The sequence below is a fragment of the Molothrus aeneus genome, chromosome 12, assembly GCF_037042795.1.
Source record: "Molothrus aeneus isolate 106 chromosome 12, BPBGC_Maene_1.0, whole genome shotgun sequence".
Classification (NCBI taxonomy): Eukaryota; Metazoa; Chordata; class Aves; order Passeriformes; family Icteridae; genus Molothrus; species Molothrus aeneus.
In genome coordinates, this window is record NC_089657.1 from 11,102,480 (window position 1) to 11,121,141 (window position 18,662).

Consider the following 18,662-nt stretch of genomic DNA (forward strand, 5'->3'; position numbering starts at 1 on the left):
CTGTACACGGTTAATGACACAGACAAATCCACACTTTCAGAAGTGCCTGCTGGCTCATGGCTCTGTCTGGAGATAGCAGCTCATTATTCAAAACTTCAAGCTCAACTTATGGGTAATCAGCACATCTGAAGAAATACACCATACCCAGATAACCAAAAAGTGAAGAGAAAAAAGCTATTATAGAAAATACTAACCTTAAGCATTTAGGTCTCACTTTTTAAATGGGGACAATGTTCACTTATCTTCCAGTGAGCTAGAAACCTCAGTTAATGAATACCTGGAAAAAGTCCCCAGCTCCACAGTTCAAAAATAGTATTACAAAGGATAACTTTATGTCATTCTCCCTTATTAGTGATAGTTGGACAAACATTATAAAGCAACAATGTATTTTACAGGTGGCAAAAAAAAGTGATTAAACTATTTCTACAAAGAAATATTGATTACTATTTAGAAAGAAAAATAAAATGTAAAACAAAACATTGATAACAGGAAAAAGAAAATGGATTAACACAGATTCCTTTGGCCTGCCTTTATAATATCACTGTCACATAACCTCTAGTTTGCCCTGCAAGGCATCAGTTATTCCAGAGAAAGGAATACTAGTGTCTTTTTATATGTATTTTACCATTCAAAAGATTGAAATTCGGCACACAGCAAACAGAAAATAAATAAGATGTTTATCCTAAGATAAAAATAAAACACAAGGAGGACAAAGAAGAAAGGATGGCAGAAGGGATAAGAAAGGAATCAGAAAATATTTGTAAGCAATTTCCATCATTTGACAGTCTCATTCTCTCTGCCTTTAGCAATCTTCTCTTTCACCTGTTTTTTAATGCAGCTGTTTTGCCTCCTCTACAGGGGCATTGAAGAGACACCTGTGCAGCTGGCAAAGAGGGAAGGCTCCAAAGAGAAGCCCAGAAGGACCACAGACCTCCAACCAATGGAGAGAGGCATTTTCACAGCAGGGCTATTAGGCTGTAAACATTAGCATGAAAATCCAACACCCACAGAGAGCAGGAGCAGCCACACAACTCCTTCATTGCCCATCTCTGGCAGAGACCGCTCTGGACACAGCCCTGGGGTAGGATGTCACCCATGGCCTCACACAGCTTTTGGGCACTACCAGCTCAGTTATGGAACTTTTCATTACAGAGTCCACGCACAGGAAAGGCAACAAGGCAGGTCTCACTTTTAGCCTATTAAACAATAATAGGAATATTTACTTATTAACATTAAATCTGAAAGATCTCACAATGTCTTGCTGCCAAGGCTTCTGAGGAACATAAATGGAAGAATGTCATATGCACAGTGTAGCACACATTCATAGGTGCAAGCTAATCTACTCAGAATTTAATCTCTAAACACAGTCTGACAGTAAGGATTATTGCATACAAGCAACAACAGACCTTGAACTTGGCATTAAATGAAAAGAAAATATAGGTAGCCTTAAAGTTCCAGAAGAAATATTTTGTATAAGAATCCTAATTATCAGGGGCTTGTAGCTCTAGCTGATAAACTTTGTAAGAAAAAGAGGCTGGGGAAACAGTGGTTTTTATAACTGGGTATTTTTTTCAGGCTCATGGAAAAAACTGTATCAGTATTTCACCTGTATCTGGACAAGATCAAGCAAAAAAATTCAAGCTCTTCAACTAGAGACAGCTTGAGCTCAAGACAACAGGAACACAAAGAAGGGACAGAACAGGGGAACAACAGGAGGGAATAAAAGCAAACACCACAAACACTTCAGACCTGGAGGTAAATCCTCTCTCCACAGAAAAAATGAACACACAAACTTAAAACCCAGCACTGTTCTGTTTTCAGCCAGCAAGGACAAATGCTGTGTTCCTCCCTGGGATGCTCTCACAGAAATCAACAGTTAGGACACTATTATGGGGGAATTTTTTTTGTTCTTCCTGCAACAAACCTTTGTCTCTAGCTGCAGGAAGAGCTACCTCAGTGCCACACGAATGAGTGATTAACCATCAGGCATAATGGCTTTTTGCTGCTGCATCTCAACAAATGACCTAAAGGTGAGAGGTCTCACACACTACGTTTAATTCCCTAAACAGCCAAAGGAAATTCTGTGGTATACATAACTATTATGAAAAATGAAGTTAAAAAAATGCATATCCACGCTCAGACAGGCACACAATACAGCATTTTTACACGCCCATATGAGTCGTCTTCTCTGATCAAGAACCACAGTCCAGCCAGTTCAAAGCTTGCTGCATGTCAGGGCAAATTAGATGATTTCTGTGTACTGCCCAGTACATCATGAGACATCTCTGGGGAAAAAAAAAATCCACAACCCAGGCACTCCTCAATTGACCCAGGCGTGCAAGCTCAAAGCAACCTTGCAGCTTGAAATTATGAAAGAAAAAATTTGGCTTCTGTTCAGAAGAATGGGGAGGCAGAAGAAAGGAGAAGGAATTAAGCTGGTTTTCTTATTAAAAGACCTGAAACACAGTAATTGGGAAGGAAAGAAAAGCTAGCTCTTCTCATAAAATAACCTAGCTATTACAAGTCTTCTCAAACCAGAGGCTTAGAGCTTTATCTCAGCTCCCACATTTTCTTCTCCCATCTCTTGCTCCTCCGTGGCCTCTTGGAGATGGGCACAGATTCAGCAGCCTCTCAGCATGTCCTGGGTCTGTGGCCATTCCTCACTGCTGCTGTCCTCTGTGCAGAGCAACATCTTTTACTTGCTGGACACTCCACTGCTGAACACCTACCAGGGCAATTTCCTTTCCACATTTGTTAGGGTACAACTCCTACATAGTTCTACTGCATATGAGACGTATATTTACTATTTTTAACTAAAACAAAACAAAATTAGCCATTATTTTATATTTATTTACAATGAGGCTAAAATGCAAATGGGTGAGCCAGGAAATCTTCATTTGAGCCAAGGTGTTTAATGGCAAACTGTGGCTGGGATCATCCTTGGGGCAGCAGAACATATGGGCAAACCACCAATTAACCCCAAAACTAAACAAACAAAAATCCACCCCTCATCTTCATGAAACCAGGAGATCCTGTGACAGGCAAAGCAAGTTTGCAGTGGCTGAAGACCTCACTGTGAGCCTGATGGTACACATCTATTTAAAAACATTGAACATGTTATTTACAAGCTACTTCTGAGTCACCCGGGTCTCTGGGAAACATGCATTATATGTTCAAGAAATTGGAGTAGCTCTTTTATTTATGTTTCTTTAAAATGACTGGCAGATGGGGAAAAAACCTTCAGAGAAGTGGCCCCAGGCTGTCATGAAACATGTATTTAACACACCCACAGTAAACTACTAAACACTTCAGAAGGTACAGCCGCTGTAAATATGGAGTAGTTCCTTTCTAAAGTCTGATCTTTGGACTACTTAATTCAGCACAAATTTGAGATCTTCCAGGGAGTCAATTTATAGAGTAATTATTAGCCATATTTTCCATTAACATGATGACAGTATATTCTGTAAGGGCAGAGCCATAATTTTAAGGACCTTTTCAAAACGAATCCCACTGTTGGCTTTATTTTTAAGTCACAATAGTAATGCCTTTTTCCTGCCACATGTAGAAGGACCACTGTGAGCTGAAATAGAAATCTCAGATTCCCCAAAGTCAGGCTCTTATGCAAGTGAATTCCACACACAGGGAAGTTTTGTCTACCTGAACCAATTTCCAAGACTAAGTCTAAATCCGGAATATCCCAAGAGAAGCACAAGCTTCAATCATCGAAATCCCAGCAGACACACTGAATCCAGCCTAAGGTCTGGAACACATTTAATCAATTCACTGTGCTAACTCTCTACAGCTTCATAAAATAGCCAATAGTGCAATAACAGGGCCAGAAATTAATTGTACACTGGTTGGTGAATTACACAGAAATAACAGGCAGCAGTGGTATTTATTGCAGCAGGGTGATGTAGTTGCTGTTGAGGTACAACTGCACCTCAGTAAAAACAGGTGAGAGACGGGGGGGGGGCGGGTGTGTGCCAGTGCTGCTTTCCATTAGAAAAGTAGCACTGCTTTTATTGGTAACAGTGTTATCTATACAAATATACATACACATATTTATAAATACCAATTCTGCTTATAAACAAGCATGTAAACAGCACAAAGAGGGAGGAATCAGAAATTTAAACTATTAGGCAATGAGAAAATGAATGGAATTAAAGGAAAATTGGGTTGAATAAAAAATGCCAAGGGAGGATATCAGAAATATTAGATAATGGGGAAAGCTCTCAGAAGTAAGACAAAAGAACCTCTTGTTTTGCTCTTTTTGGACAAGACTTGACAAATGCTCCAGTGTTGAGTTCTAACAAAGAGACAAGATCACATTCCAGGTCTTTTTGTTCTGCCTTTAACGAGTCTTCATAGTGATACACTGATGAGACCAGATACCAGATTGTTATCTAAATTCAGCTGCTAAATTCAGTGTTAAGACACTAAGTTCAAACCACACATTGCCACATTTATTTCACAAGTCGAGCCTGAGGATGGATTCCTCCAAGATGAAGCAGCCCATAAGCATCATTCTCTCCCTCTGCAGAGATGCTCTAAATGCCAGGGAAACAAAATCCCCGTAAGGCTCTGACAGTTCAGCACACAGACTGCAAAGGCATCTCTGCACTAATCCTGCAGGCTGAAGAGGAAGCAAACACTTAGCTGCTGTTTGCATAGAGGCTGCTTGTAATTTGATGTAATGCACTGTACAGCAGTCAACACATATTGAAGGGAGAACATACACACTGCAGAGAAGGCAGAGAGGCTGTGCTGACATCTAACACATTTTAGTTACCCTATTATAGATGTTCTTTGAGTTCATCAAATTACCAATCAATTTATCTGATCTCTAAAAGCTGTGTACTCAGGTATATTAACTACTAAACATCACAGGCTTTCAGCAAAAAAGCCATTAAATAGGTCAATTGAGCACAAGGTACTGGAAATCAGTTTGTGTGTTGGCCACCAGCAACAAGGAAAGAACCTGTCCCTGCAGACAGGGAGACTACAAGGAGCATTAGCCTCCTCTAAAGATGCTCTTCAGCCCTAATGGATGCCTGCAGACAACAGAAATCAGGGATGCTGCCCTCCCTGTCACGCTCTTACCCCAGCATGACATTTAATGTCTGAGAACAACTGAAAAGGAGACGAGGATGGAAGGTTGGAACTGGTTCAGATGATGATTTCAGATTCAGTTTGTTCCCATTCAGAAATTTAATTCACGCACAGGACAGGATCTCCCATCTCTAAACATCAAAGGCTGTGCCCTGGGAGACTGATAAGAGCCACTGGCACCTGAGAGCAGCAGCCACACAGCCCCAGCCAGGCAACCTGAGCAACTGGGAGTATCTGAATGATTAGGATGGATCTTGTCAACCCATTTCAGAAAACGACAGTGGGGATTATTCTTGTGTTCAGAAGATTAAATCAACAGTTTGATGAACTGGGTGCGTTGCTGTACTGCTCTACTGGCTTGAAAGGCAAACTGCTTTTTTGCATCATAGATGTTGAAAGCTCAAAGAAAGCATTGGTGGGTTTGTGAGAGGAAGGGTTTGCAGGAAGGGCTGGGTATGAACAGATAACTGAACAAATTGGATAAGAAATGAAAATGAAATTCTAAAGAATATTGTAAGGTTCAATTACAGAGATGAGGACAAGAAATTCTTCTGAAAGGGCAACACATTTTTTGAGACCAGAAGTTCATTTCACACTAGCTGTTCTTCCTCCAGGTACCCACAGCACTGGCTAGAGCAAGACTGTGACTAGAGGCAAACAAAGCAGCCCTTACACACATGGCAATAGCTCACATACAGCCCCAAGACATTACAGGAGAAAGCAAATGGTGTCAGTGTCACCTGCCAGGACATATCAACTCATTTATCAAAGGGCACTGAATCTTTAACTCCCACTGAGAGGGCAGAGGGTTTGGTTGGAGATAACACCTGAACAAAGCTTGTTTTTTCAAAGGTAGGCAAGTGATCCCTAGGTCTCATGGATACACAAGCCTGGCATCCCAACTCAAGGAATGGATTTCTCATCCCCTTCAACAGAAATGCCTCCCCATCTCTACCAGAAGACATCAATCTGTGCAGCCCCACAGAGTCTGTTTTAAATTGATGGTACAGATCCAACATGGATGTATTGTTCTGGAAGGCTTTTTGTTCAGGCTTCTATCACTTTTTTCTGCAGAAATTTTTATTGAGACAAGTCACCAGCCATAAACCAAAAATGACAGTGGACTTGCATGTAGGGGTGACCTTGGCACACCAAAGTGGGAGACAGCTCCAAGAAGGACCAAGGCCAATAGGAATAACAAACAAAAATAACTTTGCCTCCCATTCTTTACACATCCTAAATGCTTTACAAACATGAATTAAACGGGAAGTACAAGGGCAAAAAGAGATTAATTTAAACAAACCAAACAAGATGAATGCCACACACAAAATTACAAGATTTGTGAAGTCAAGCAGAGAAAAAGGTGCAGTCAACCTTATTAATAAAAAAGGTATGTATTCAATGCATTCCTTTCCCACTTGCACAAATACTCTACAGCTTATGAATACCTCTTGTGCTACTTACTGCTCTGAAAAACTACAAGCAGAAAAACGTTGCATATTAATGCACCCAGTGCTCACAGCAGTCCACAGCCGCCTAACAAGAGATAACGTGGGAGCTGGAGCTTAGGAAAATCCAAACAAAGAGGAGGCATCATCTACAGCAAGGAGTTTCACTTTATCTTCCAAGATTACCTTCAGCCTTTCTCTGCCGTTTCACACCACTCCAAAGCACTGCCCGTGTTTTTGTTGCAGTGTAGCACTGCCCTTAGCTTTTGTCAGGTTAAACTCAGCAAGAGGCCAAACAGCAAAAGGAGTAAAACAAATATTTACTTGGGAGAAAGTATACAACTAATATGCTAAGTGAAATCTCCTGGCATCTAAAGGGTTCCAGGAGAGACTGCACTTCTTTCTTACAACATTTTTAAAGGACCTTTCTACTACTTGGAGAAAGCAGGAGAAAGCATACACAGAATCCCCAATAAAAATCCCAGTTCTGAGCAGTATATATGTTACCTATTTACCACAACCTGCCTCCATCTCCCTCCCTGCTTCTCAGTAACAAATAAATGCATGAGAAAACATCATCTTGAGCTTCTCAAGTTGAGTGTGTCTCAGGTTCTCCCTACAGATTATTAGTCTAACTCTCAGTCTTTCTACCCAGAGGAACACTGCAGTACAAAACCTCATTCAAAACAGTTGAGAGAAGACACACATTCTATGAAATAATTCAAATTACATGGATGAGGTGTAAAATTACTGGAACAAGTCAGAGTTAGAAGTTTAACCACTTATAATAAATTAGCCCGGTCTCATTACTGGATTACTTATTGGAGATGAAACAGTCACACTGGAAACACGGTGTGGAATGGAATGTCTGTATCACCAGCTCCAACCCTGCAATCACACCCAGTCACACAAGAAACAGTCAATTCAAAGGAGCTTCCCCTCTCATTTTCCTGATTACCAAAATATTTCAGCACCCCAAAACATAAACATACATGTGACCCAAGAGACAGAAACACACAACTACAACACACCATCAGAGTTAAAGTGAGGAAGATGAAGGGTTTTACCAGTGTAATGATCCTCTGCAAGGAATTTGTTCAATAAAATTTGATTAAAATAATCTCTTAGAGGCATGCACCACACTGCAGGCAGAACAAAGCCCCACCACCTCTTCCCACACACACAACCCCTGACAAACTGACAAGGAAGGGTGCAGTGGGAAGAATATTCCCAGCAACTAATCCCAGCATTGCCTTAATCCCAGTACACCCACTGTATATATTCAAGTCTGCACTCAAAACAGAGGAATGCTGCCAGTAGCAGCAGTGTGTGGCATTTGCTCAACACAAGTCAGAAGTGCAAATCAAGTGTCAGGCACTACAAAGAAACAGAGAACCAAACAGTGATTCTGACACAGCTGCCACACACGCTCACAGTCCCCCCGCATACCGAGCGCTGTGCGCACAGTCCTGGTTCACAACCCTCTGAGGATTAAACACGTGAGGAGAAGTTCCAAAAATGACTGGCCAGGATGGTCAAAGCATTTGGGACAAATACCCCATAACCTTGCTTTGATCACAGAATGGGTGAGGTCGGAAGGGACCACAGTGGGCCACCTGGTCCCACACCTCCCTGTTCAAGCAGGGTCATCCCAGAGCACATGGCACAGGATTGTGTCCAGATGCTCCCTGACTGTCTCCAGTGAAGGAGACTCCACAGTCTCTTTTCCCATCAATTCGGTTCTTACAGTTATCCCTGGACATTCAGTCACAGGTAGGAGCAGCACACTGAACTAGATGGATCCTCACTGTGACACAGAACTGCTGCACTGTCTCATTTCTTCCACTGCTTTAGTAGAAGATGCAGGGAAAACCCCAAGAGCTGAAATACTGCAATCATTTTTTCATACATGCCTTTTCCTGTGAAAATTTTAATAAGACTCTCTGGAGAAACTGAGTTTCTCAAGATCTGTTTGAAATAAGGTACACCTATAGTTCACCTCATGCAAAACTAAAGGCAAAGCCTTTTTAGCATTTTTATAGCTTTACTGTTTCACAACACTTTGCCCTCCCATTATAAGCTATTCCATCATATAGATGGAATAACTGAGATAGATGGACTAAATAATTGTTTCCAACTCCCAAAAGAGAAACGGCTATTAGAAAATGAGCAGGTTTTTCCTTCCAATTCTGTGCTCTGTCCAGTAGATTACAGTACTCTTTCTAAGATTACCAAATAAAAGGATAATGTATTCACACAATCTGCTGCATTCAAGGGAACTACTGAGTTCAATTCTGGTCAATACATCTCAAAGACAGAGCTGCTAGGGGGAAAGAGCCAAAAGACAAACAAGTAGAATGAGAAACCTGGAAAAAATCATTCACACAAGCAGAGGCTGAAAAGGTAAGGACCTCACAGTTTAATGGAAAGGTAAAAGAGGGAAAAGAAGTCTGCAGATAATGAATAATGAGGAGAATTTCTTTTATCTCTTTCACATAAAAAGGATATTAAATGCAAAAAAATATTTGAAACTGATAACAGAGAATTTATAGAGTATATAAGTTAACCTGTGGCACACACTGCCACATGATGTTGGAGGCACAGAGCTGAACAGGGCTACAGAAAAAATGCCTGAGATGCACAGAAGAACAATGGCACTAAATCAACTTTCAGTGAATAAAAATACTGAATGAAAATAAACTCTTGTGCAGCCAGGCAAGTGTCTGCCTCCAACTGACAACATTTAGGAAGACTCTTCTCAAAACTGCTCTCCAAAAGTTTTCTTTGTCACTTTGTTTTGGTGATGTTTTTTTTTTCTTCTTCCTTCAAAGCCTTTACAAACTGACCACTGTCAGAGGAAACAGGATAGTCTCTGTGTTTGATTCACTGAGCAGCTCTTATGTTGTAAGGAGTATGTAACACAATTACTCCTAGCATCCTACTGGGAAGGTACTGAGTTTTTAACATCAATAGTTCAAAACGTGCTTCAAAAACAAATCTTTAAGTCTCCTGCTGAATCCTGTTATCATGCAGAAGTGGGGACAAAACCAACCTGGGCACAGGAGGGGAGAAGAGAGGGGAATTCCTGATAGCCTGATTCTTAGAAGGAGAAATTTCAGCTTGCTAACTCCACACTGAGCCATATTCATTCACTCCCAGTCAAACACCTCTGAACTACCAGTGACCACACTTCAAGTCACCATTCCCTTTTAAAACAGCAGAGAAAGCAAAATTCTATTTCAGAGCTCTCTCCCACCATCCCCTTACTGAGAGCTTTTTTCTAATATTGACATACACATACACAGATATATAAAAATATATCTAAGCCTGTGTTGGAAAGCTTTAGCACAGCGGAAGGAAAAAATATATAAATAAATGTCAAGGTCTGCGTGTATTCAACAAATAAAAGCAGAATTATATAAAAGCAACAGCTAATAAAAAAGATTGTTCTGTGCTGCATTTTCCATCTTTCCAACCATTATAGGAATAAAATTATCCTCAGAGAAGATCAAAAACCTTTTTCAAAACTAATACAATTAAGCTTTATTACACTGTTTCAAGTACATTTCTCTCCTTTCCCTTCTAGCCCCCACCACCTCCCACTCCAATCCAGACTAACGGTTGGAGGCATTCTTCTATTTTATTACCAGCAAAATGCTAGTCTTTAAGGGTCAGAAACTACCCAGTGTTTCAAGAAAGGAAAGAAAACCTGTTCTTTTTATCCATTTGCTTTTGTACACATAACAACTAGAAGATAGTTTCTCTGTAGCTCTGCAGTTTGAATAGGACTATGGGCAGCTCACCCCACTCCCCCAAGAAGATCCCACACTAAAATACCCATCACGTTGTTTATAAAGGTGTCCCTGTAGCAAGGGACGTGGACTTGAAAACACAAATGACAACAAAAGATTTCAAAAAGAGGACAATGAAGCCTGGACACAGACTTCTCCCCACTCCACTGTCCATAAAGGACAGGCTCACAGGTTTCCCCTGTAATTTCCGCTTCACGAAACCAGATCTGGAGAGAAGAACATAATAGAAGCAAACAGCATGGGATCAAGAAATTGCAAAAATTCCCTTTGCGTACGAACATATGGACAACTGTGATAATTAGAACGATAGCTGCTAGATTGTTTGCAATTTCACTGAACAATCCCCATTATCTAGAAATAGAATTTAAAATACAAATGCAACACTGAGTGGTAGTTTTAATAGTTTATTTTTAATGAATTGTACGGATTAAAGTGTTGCAAAATTGTATTGTGTGAATTTGCTCACAGGCATGTTTTACCACTGATGGCTCAAAAATGCAGCATGGACAGTCATACAGTAGGAGGGAATGAAAAGAGGAATAGATATGCCAACAGCTCCCCACAGTTTCTATAATCTACAATTTTCCCATGTTCCATACTCACCATCCTGCTACATATTGGTAGTAAAACTGATTGATTTCTCAGTCTCTTTACAACCCACTCTTTTCATTGTTTGCACTTCTTTTTAGTCACATAACACAACTACAAGTCAAATGTATGCAACTCCCTGTCAGGAGGTCTAATTGCTTCAAATTGGAGAAGATTATTCTCCACATTTATTAAAAAATAAAGACTACTTATAACATTATTTCATTTTGCCAGGAAGTGAAGAACACATTAGTTCATAAGGAACAGCATGGCTGCTCCTATTTTTATGGCATCAATTTTTAAAAACTCATCATGGTAAACAATTAAACAGAGAAGCAAATCCCACGTTTAGGGGAGAGATTCAAATCCCTAAATGGATTTTCAAAGGTCATTTCAGGCTTAAAAGATGCTTGACAGTGTCTCTTTAAATCATGTTTATTTCAAAGGCTTATCCAGCAAGAAGCAGGCAGTGTACTGCAGCACCACTCTTTGAACTGTTTGGCTCCCCAGAGAAAAATTGTTAATACAACTTAATTCATATTTACAGCAAAATTTATGTTGTGGTGGTTGATTTTTTTTTTTATTAAGGAAAGGATTTTTAACAAAAGGAATAAAAACCAGGGCACTTGTTTGTTTTTTTTCAATTTAGCTTTCACCTAAATCCCATGGTAAAAAAGATAATAGAGTTTGAACTACCAGAAATCCTTTTTAAAAATCATCCAGTTAAAAAACCTTTATCATTCAAACACAAATTGCTCAAAAGATTTGTACAGCTTTTTCATCCCTTACGTAAGGGTTGGGGGGCAGATAAGATCCTGTCAGCTGACAGTTCCAGGTTGCAGCACAACACATTTTGGTTCTGTATCTTTTGGATCCACACAGATCCATGTCCTACCCCTGCAGGGGCCAGAAATGAAGACAACTCAGCCTTACCTTCTTCTCAATGCGGGCCAACTGCTCTTGGTAGAAGGCCTCTTGTCGCTTCAGGTCTGCCTCCCAGCCTTGCAGCCCCACAGCCTGGCAAGGACAACAAAACAGCAGCAGGAGAAGAAGAAATTAATAATAAACAATGTAGTACAAGGAAAGCACATGAGATACAGACTAAAAGGGATTTAAAAAAATACCTCTGCTCAGGACTCATGCACAGGATCCCCCTCAGTGGAAGTACATACCTTAAGAATTGCAGCTCGTTTTGAGTTATCCCCCAACCTTTGAAATGCTCTTATTAGCATCCTACTCAAACTCAAACCCTTGGTTTTACTTCTTATTAAATGAAAACATATAATAATAGAAAGGTGACATTTTCCAATTCCCTTTTTCAGAACTCCATCTTATCCATGTCTGTTTTTCCATGAATCATGACAGTCATTACTCAAATGTTCTTCCCCTTACCTTAAAAAAAAAAAAATCAAACAAATCCCCTAAATCCTCCTCTTTATAAATCCTTGCCCCTTGGAGTGTCCAAAAGCTTCTAAGGATTAAATACTGCCCTACAACAGACATACATAGGACTATCCAGATAATTAAGTACCCTCTCCACATGCTCTCTGTGCATTCCCCATCAGTACCCTCAGAGTTCCTCTGGCTGGTGCTGTAAGAGGGAAGATGGCTGTCAAAGAATTTCTCTTCTATCTCACAAATTATAAGCATGGCACTATCAAAACAGTAAATCTGGTACTCATCAGCTAAACAGTGCTCAATTAAAAAAGTCTGTGTGGGCACAGCAACAGCTGTAGCCTTCTAGCTCCTTACAGCCAGCATCACTTAATTATATTCCCACTCCTAAACTGAACTAGCATTAAGAAAACACGACATTGATGGAACTGAATCAAACTTTTCAAGTTTAAAAATAACAAGCAACAACAGCAAGAAAAAATGACAGTTGTTCTACATCTCCCATCCCACCTCAAAATCTCTGGGCCACGGAAGTTAACAGCAGGCAGAAGACCTTTCAAAACCAGAATGATTAGCCTGCTTAACATGGACACAAACCCTGCCAGGCCATAGCATCCCAGCAACATTCTCTTAACTTCTAATGATGGCACAACCACAGAAAATGCTGGTCCAACATGATTAAACAGCTGGGACAGAAATATCCCCGTGGGCTCAGACCTGTCATTTTACGGCCAAAAGCCATTGCTAACGAGAAAAATTACATCTGAAAGCAAGTTGCTGTGCATGTCCTTCTTTCTGCTCCCCTGCTGATGGAAATATAGTGGTATAATAGGGCTTAGAAGAGATTTTCATCTAGGCAGTGAGGGTGGTTGATAAGCAAGCAAGAAAAGGATTATATGAAATAGGAAGATTGTAGGGGTGTGGTGGTGATGCGGGTTTCTTTGTTTGTTTTTAAAGCAATATTTTGGTTTCCATGTTTGCTATCCCAGAAAATGAGGCCAGGATAAGGCACAAGCAGTAGAGACTCATAACTAAATCTTCTCTGTCTCAAAGGCACTTGATTAAAAGCAAAATCTCTGGCTGTGTTTTAACCTATAGCTGCTATACTACTTCCCACCTGCTGGAACAGGATGGGGAGAGGGATGAGAATGAGCTGCCCCACACATGCAGCCTGACAAAAGAGATATCACAGCAACAACAGGGGCACCAATGGGCACTTTGTAAACACCAGAACTAGAACCATTTTCTGGTAAGAGAACCATGGCTGTTCCTCTGAGCCAATCTTCTACACAGTAAAGAACGAAGCAATTTCAAATAAAATGAAACAGATGTAAGAAGGTGGGGTGGTCTGGTGGATGGCCAAAAGATCCCAATTCTCCTGCAGGTTTTCTGCATAACGCCCATAAAATCAGATTACTCCACAAGTGGCTGTATTTCCTTAAGAGGAAAATAAGTAAGGAAGAGAAAGAAGAGTAAGACAGTACTGACCCCTCTGCATGACTCAGATGGAAGCTGCATCATATGATGGATGGAAAAAAGAAATAAAAGAGAGTCAAATAATAAATTCTTATAAACTCAAGAAAGTTTCTGTTTAATCTAAATAATTATGTATTTGTGCTAGTCTCCTGGGATAGTGGATATTCTGGAAGTACAAAATCAATAAATGTAACAATACCAGTGCTCAAGAGGCTTTATTCTGTTTCTGGCAATACATGGATCCCAAACCCACACACTCACTCAACTTTCCAACTTGTGAGTTTGCCAGACTCATGCACCAAGAAATCCAGCACATATATCCTTACAACCCCTCTGGAAGGGAACACAAACCAAACACCTGATCTCTCAAGTAGGGTGCTGAGATGCAGACATGTTAGAGGTGCTGCTCTGCACAATGACAACCCATGCACTGCCAAGCTGGCCTTGAATAATGGCAGTGAATAATGCCTCTACAACCATGCACCCTGCAGCACACAGGCATTCTGTTAGTCACTTCCCCTGGGTCTTGCAAAACTGAGGTCAAAGAACCAAAACTGGATCTCCTAACTGCAGACTGTAACCTCACAGTACTCCCTCAAAGTAATTTCTCCCATATTATCCCCCATTGTCCCACTTATCACCCATAATGAATGATGAACTAGGGGTTACAGAGAAACCTTGTACTTGCAACACAAACATATTTTCAATGCCTTGCTTGTTTTCAAGATCTGCTGCTGTTTTAGTGCATTGAAGTATGCAGAGAAACACTCTATTTGTGACAGATCTGCTTCAAAGTTGCTTTCTGTTTCCCTCTATCCCCAGCTGTTACTACTAAAAACTTTAGCACAATTTATGATGATGTTTGAAGTACAAACAGTATAGTAGAGCATGTGTCATCTGAAATATTCACTGTTCCAAACTGGGTTAGGCAACTAGGGACATTTTGAATGAATATAGGATATTTATTAAGAGTTCCCCTAGTCCTGCTGCTTATTCCCTACCTGAAGTTAGAAGCCTGTGATGTCCCAGACAGAACTGGCTGCTATGATTACAATTTCACAGGGGATTGAGATTGCAAGTGCCAAACAAAGCATCAATAGACTTTCTGAAAAAAGGCCTTTAGAACTAAAAGGAAGGAGAAGGGAAAACATGCATGATAACACACTGATTTGAAAATCAGATATCAGAAAGCTGCATTTCACTTCCAAGCTGCACAACTACACTGGAGCTTGAACATATTGTGCAAGAGGTGACCAAAGCCCAGACATGACATCTAGGATGTGTAGAACAGATAGTGTGATGTCCAAGAAGTATGAACACAGATCCAAAAGAGAGACAGGGAAGAAAGGACATACTCAGCTACAAAACACAGAAATGAACCCAAAACTTAGAAAAGGGGATGTATTTCTAAAAGAATATGTAGGCAATTGGCCATTGCCTTCTGTCCAAAAGCTAGATATAAGATGCATTCAAGAAATGCTCAAGAATCCCCTGTGATGGTGCCAGAATTTACAAGGATTATATTCTTCCAAAAGGACAGCAAAGGCATACTACTAACATGCTTCTACAGCTTCCATGGGCATGGATCCATGGACTGGTTGGTGCTCTTTCAAATTTTTCCTCTGCTTTATCTTCCCATTTTTTCTGCAGCCCAAGGTTTTTCAGGTTATCTCAGTGCTGCCTTGAACAGTGACAAAGAGCCAGGGCAGAGTTATGTGATTCTCTGACTCTTTCTCTCCCTTTATCAAGTAACCCATTTAGAAATAAACAGTGCAAGCACATTTCTAAAGCTATACATTATATACTGGCTCAACTAAAGGATTCAAGCACTGGCCTGAGAGCTGACAGACAGGCCAAAAGAAATATTTTACAAGCTCCTAATTGAAGTAATGAAATATTATCGGTTCATTCTCTATGAACAAAACCAGACATGGTTTTAGCCATGTCCTGAGCTGACACCAACATGCCACACATCAGACTGTGCAACTGATCCAGAGCTGGGCTTCACTCTAGCTACAACCATTCCCAGACTAGCTTTGGCTTTGTTGCACCCTAAAATATCACTACACTTTTATTATTTTTAATCACAGTCCCACCTCATCACCTTGTTAAAAATGAAAACTAGGGCAGAAATCTGTTTGGAAAAAAAAAAAAAGGCTTATTGGCAGGGTCAGATGATAGTAAGGAACGTGGCACCTGGGAATAAAATGCAGTGTTGGCACAGCCCACAGCTGACAGCTACCACTGAGCTGTCTCTCTCCTCATTATTGTTTGGCTTCTGGGATTTGGGAAGACTCTTCTGGAGAACAGAAAACCCAAAAACTCTTTGTCTACAAAGGGCAATTCAAGCTAGAAGGAAAGGTCCAAACCTCAGCCTATGAATACTTCCTAAAAGCAAGTCACAGCACTTGGCAAGATTACTGCAAAAATATTTATCTTCTTGGCAAAGCACTTCCACCACTCACAGACAAACTAGCAAGATGATGCCTAGATAATCAGTCAGAAGCAACACAGGGAAATAAGCTACAAGGATAAAGCAAAGGATCTCAAGTCTATCAAATGCCTAGTTTCTACATCATCCTGTCTTTGCTGAGAGGAGCTATCAGCTTCCCCCAAAGGTACAGTTACATCTCTGCAGCAGCACAGCAGAGATGTTTTGGCTGGGCACCTCAGCTTGCCACACTTCACAACTGCAAATTCTAATACCTCATGCTTTCCCAAGTCTCTTCCAGTCCTGGTAGCAGTCCAGGTGGCAGGGGAGAAAAACAAATGCTATTAAGGACTCCAAGATGAGAAGAAGGAATTGACAGAAATTCACTGAGGAACAGAGCTAACTCCAAAATTAGCTAGCTGGCATGTTCCTGGCCAAGTCTAAAGGGAATGGCAGAGCTGAAAGGGCAACACTGAAATAGTAAGAGGCAATTTGTGTACTTCATATCCAAGACTGAATAGCAGAACTTTACAGGGAGGCTTGTACCAAGCAAGTAGCCATGGGGGAGCCTTGACTTAACCTCCACTGGCATCAGCAGAAATATCACCATTACTGTGGAGCTGTCTGCAATCATTATTCCAGACACAGGGCCTACAAAATCACTGGCTTTTTGTCCTACCTTTCATTCTATTGAAGGCAGGTGACCAGGCTCTATTTCAGAAACCAGATGCAACTCATGGCCTTAAAAAGCAATACTGGTATAACCTTCATTTCCTCCTGTTTCTGCTACTCTCTTAGCCAACAATACACATCACCAGATCAAGTTTGGTTTCAGCAGCTGTAAGCTACACAAAAGGAACCAGTGAAAATCTTTATGGAGGAAATAATATGCAATTTTCTAGCTGAACACCTTTTAAAATGTAATGACAGAAAATAAAATCCTGCATCTGTTCTCAGCAATAACAATCTGTACATGCACAGTAACAACATGACACTTGGAATAAGCAAGATCCAGACAAAAAAGAGAGCTTACCCAGGCATCCAAATCCACAGGCTTGGAATAAAGACAGCACAAGATAGAAAGGAAGGGAAAGAGAAGAAAAAGAGTAATCAGTGATTTTTGGAGCTGCCTGCTGCTGTGCACTATAGCTTTTAAGATGACAAGTTTAGAAAAGTTCCTTTAAAATGACAAGCATCTTAAGCAATGCAGTGCTGTCCCCTGTTGGGAACTGTGCTGTTAAAGCAAAACAAAAGCACATGCACCCCCTAAACCAAAACCAGAGCAAAGCCCCCACAGCCTGCTGCAGGACCCCCATTTAGGGTGGGAGGTAAGCCAAGGAAGCTGGGAAGCAGCCAGTTCCAGGAGCCATGCAGGGTGCTGCATGTGTTAGAGGTGCTGATACACAACATGCACCAGTGAATGTGCCAGTGATGGGCAGACTCAAAAGAAGGTGATCAACAACTGTGCTGCTTCCAATTACATGCCAAGAACAAGTAATCTTTTAAAGCACATTTCTGAATGCACAAGCTGACCTACATAGCAAGTCATCTTCTGCCATGGACAATTTCAGAGTGATTCCTAACAGAAAGCCAGTTGTCTGATCAGGTTCCCAACCAGATTCCCCTTCATAGGCAACTGAAAACCTCTTGAGTGCAGAGTCCAAACCTCTGTCAAAGCCAAGCTGCCTCCACCTGCTCCTTTTCTTTAGCCCACAAGCCTATTTAAGTGTGCAGACAAGCAGATAAAACAGGCTGCAGTATTGCCTCTTCTTTACTTGCTACTACTTTTTACTTACACAGTAAGCCAGCAGCAGCAAAGCAAGTACAAGATGATAAACGTTTCATGCCCATAACCCCTCCTTTTGAATCCAAGGCATTTATGAGGCAGGCACAGCTCTCATTTGCTGTCAAGGGCTGCAAGCCTTCCCTGCCTCTGAGGGCTACCTTCAATCAGCAGCACATTGGCTAAGCAGGAACTTCAGAATGGCTGGCCCTTTTTCATTATGATTATTTATTTGAGGGGAGTTGGCAGGGCACAAGGAACTTTCCTCTTGGTCATAGTTCACTGCCAGAGGGAGCAGACAGTGGAGGGTAATGTTTTTATGGGATCTGTCATCATTTTAATGGCACACAGACACTACTTCATGTAACTGAGGGATGATGTGTTATCAGATATGTGTGTCGTCCATCCTCATCCTTTGCACCAGCTTAGAGGGTTGGAATTGAACATCTACATTTCAGCTGAGGGAAGCCAATCCCCCTTTCTGCAGACAGGTTTGATATAGCAGCATCAAGTCCTTGGCCAAACAAACCAATACACAACAGGTGCTTACTGGTAATCACTGACCAATCCTGACAAAAGCCTGGTTTGAGTAACATTTTTCTTCCTGATGATTTTTACAG

The 18,662-nt window shown here is 40.9% G+C and overlaps 1 protein-coding gene across 2 annotated transcripts in view; it reads right to left on the minus strand.

Annotated features, from left to right (window-relative positions):
• CHCHD6 (coiled-coil-helix-coiled-coil-helix domain containing 6) overlaps positions 1-18,662 on the minus strand; it is a 109,229-nt gene that overhangs the window by 60,280 nt on the left and 30,287 nt on the right. Inside the window, exons 5-6 of one of the 2 annotated variants that reach the window (XM_066558048.1) lie at positions 17,293-17,313; positions 11,891-11,974 (exon numbers count right to left, since the gene is read on the minus strand). In XM_066558048.1, coding sequence (XP_066414145.1) covers positions 11,891-11,974; positions 17,293-17,313 — 105 coding nt within the window. The remainder of the gene's footprint in view (positions 1-11,890; positions 11,975-17,292; positions 17,314-18,662) is intronic. The other variant, XM_066558049.1, reaches the window with a different exon arrangement.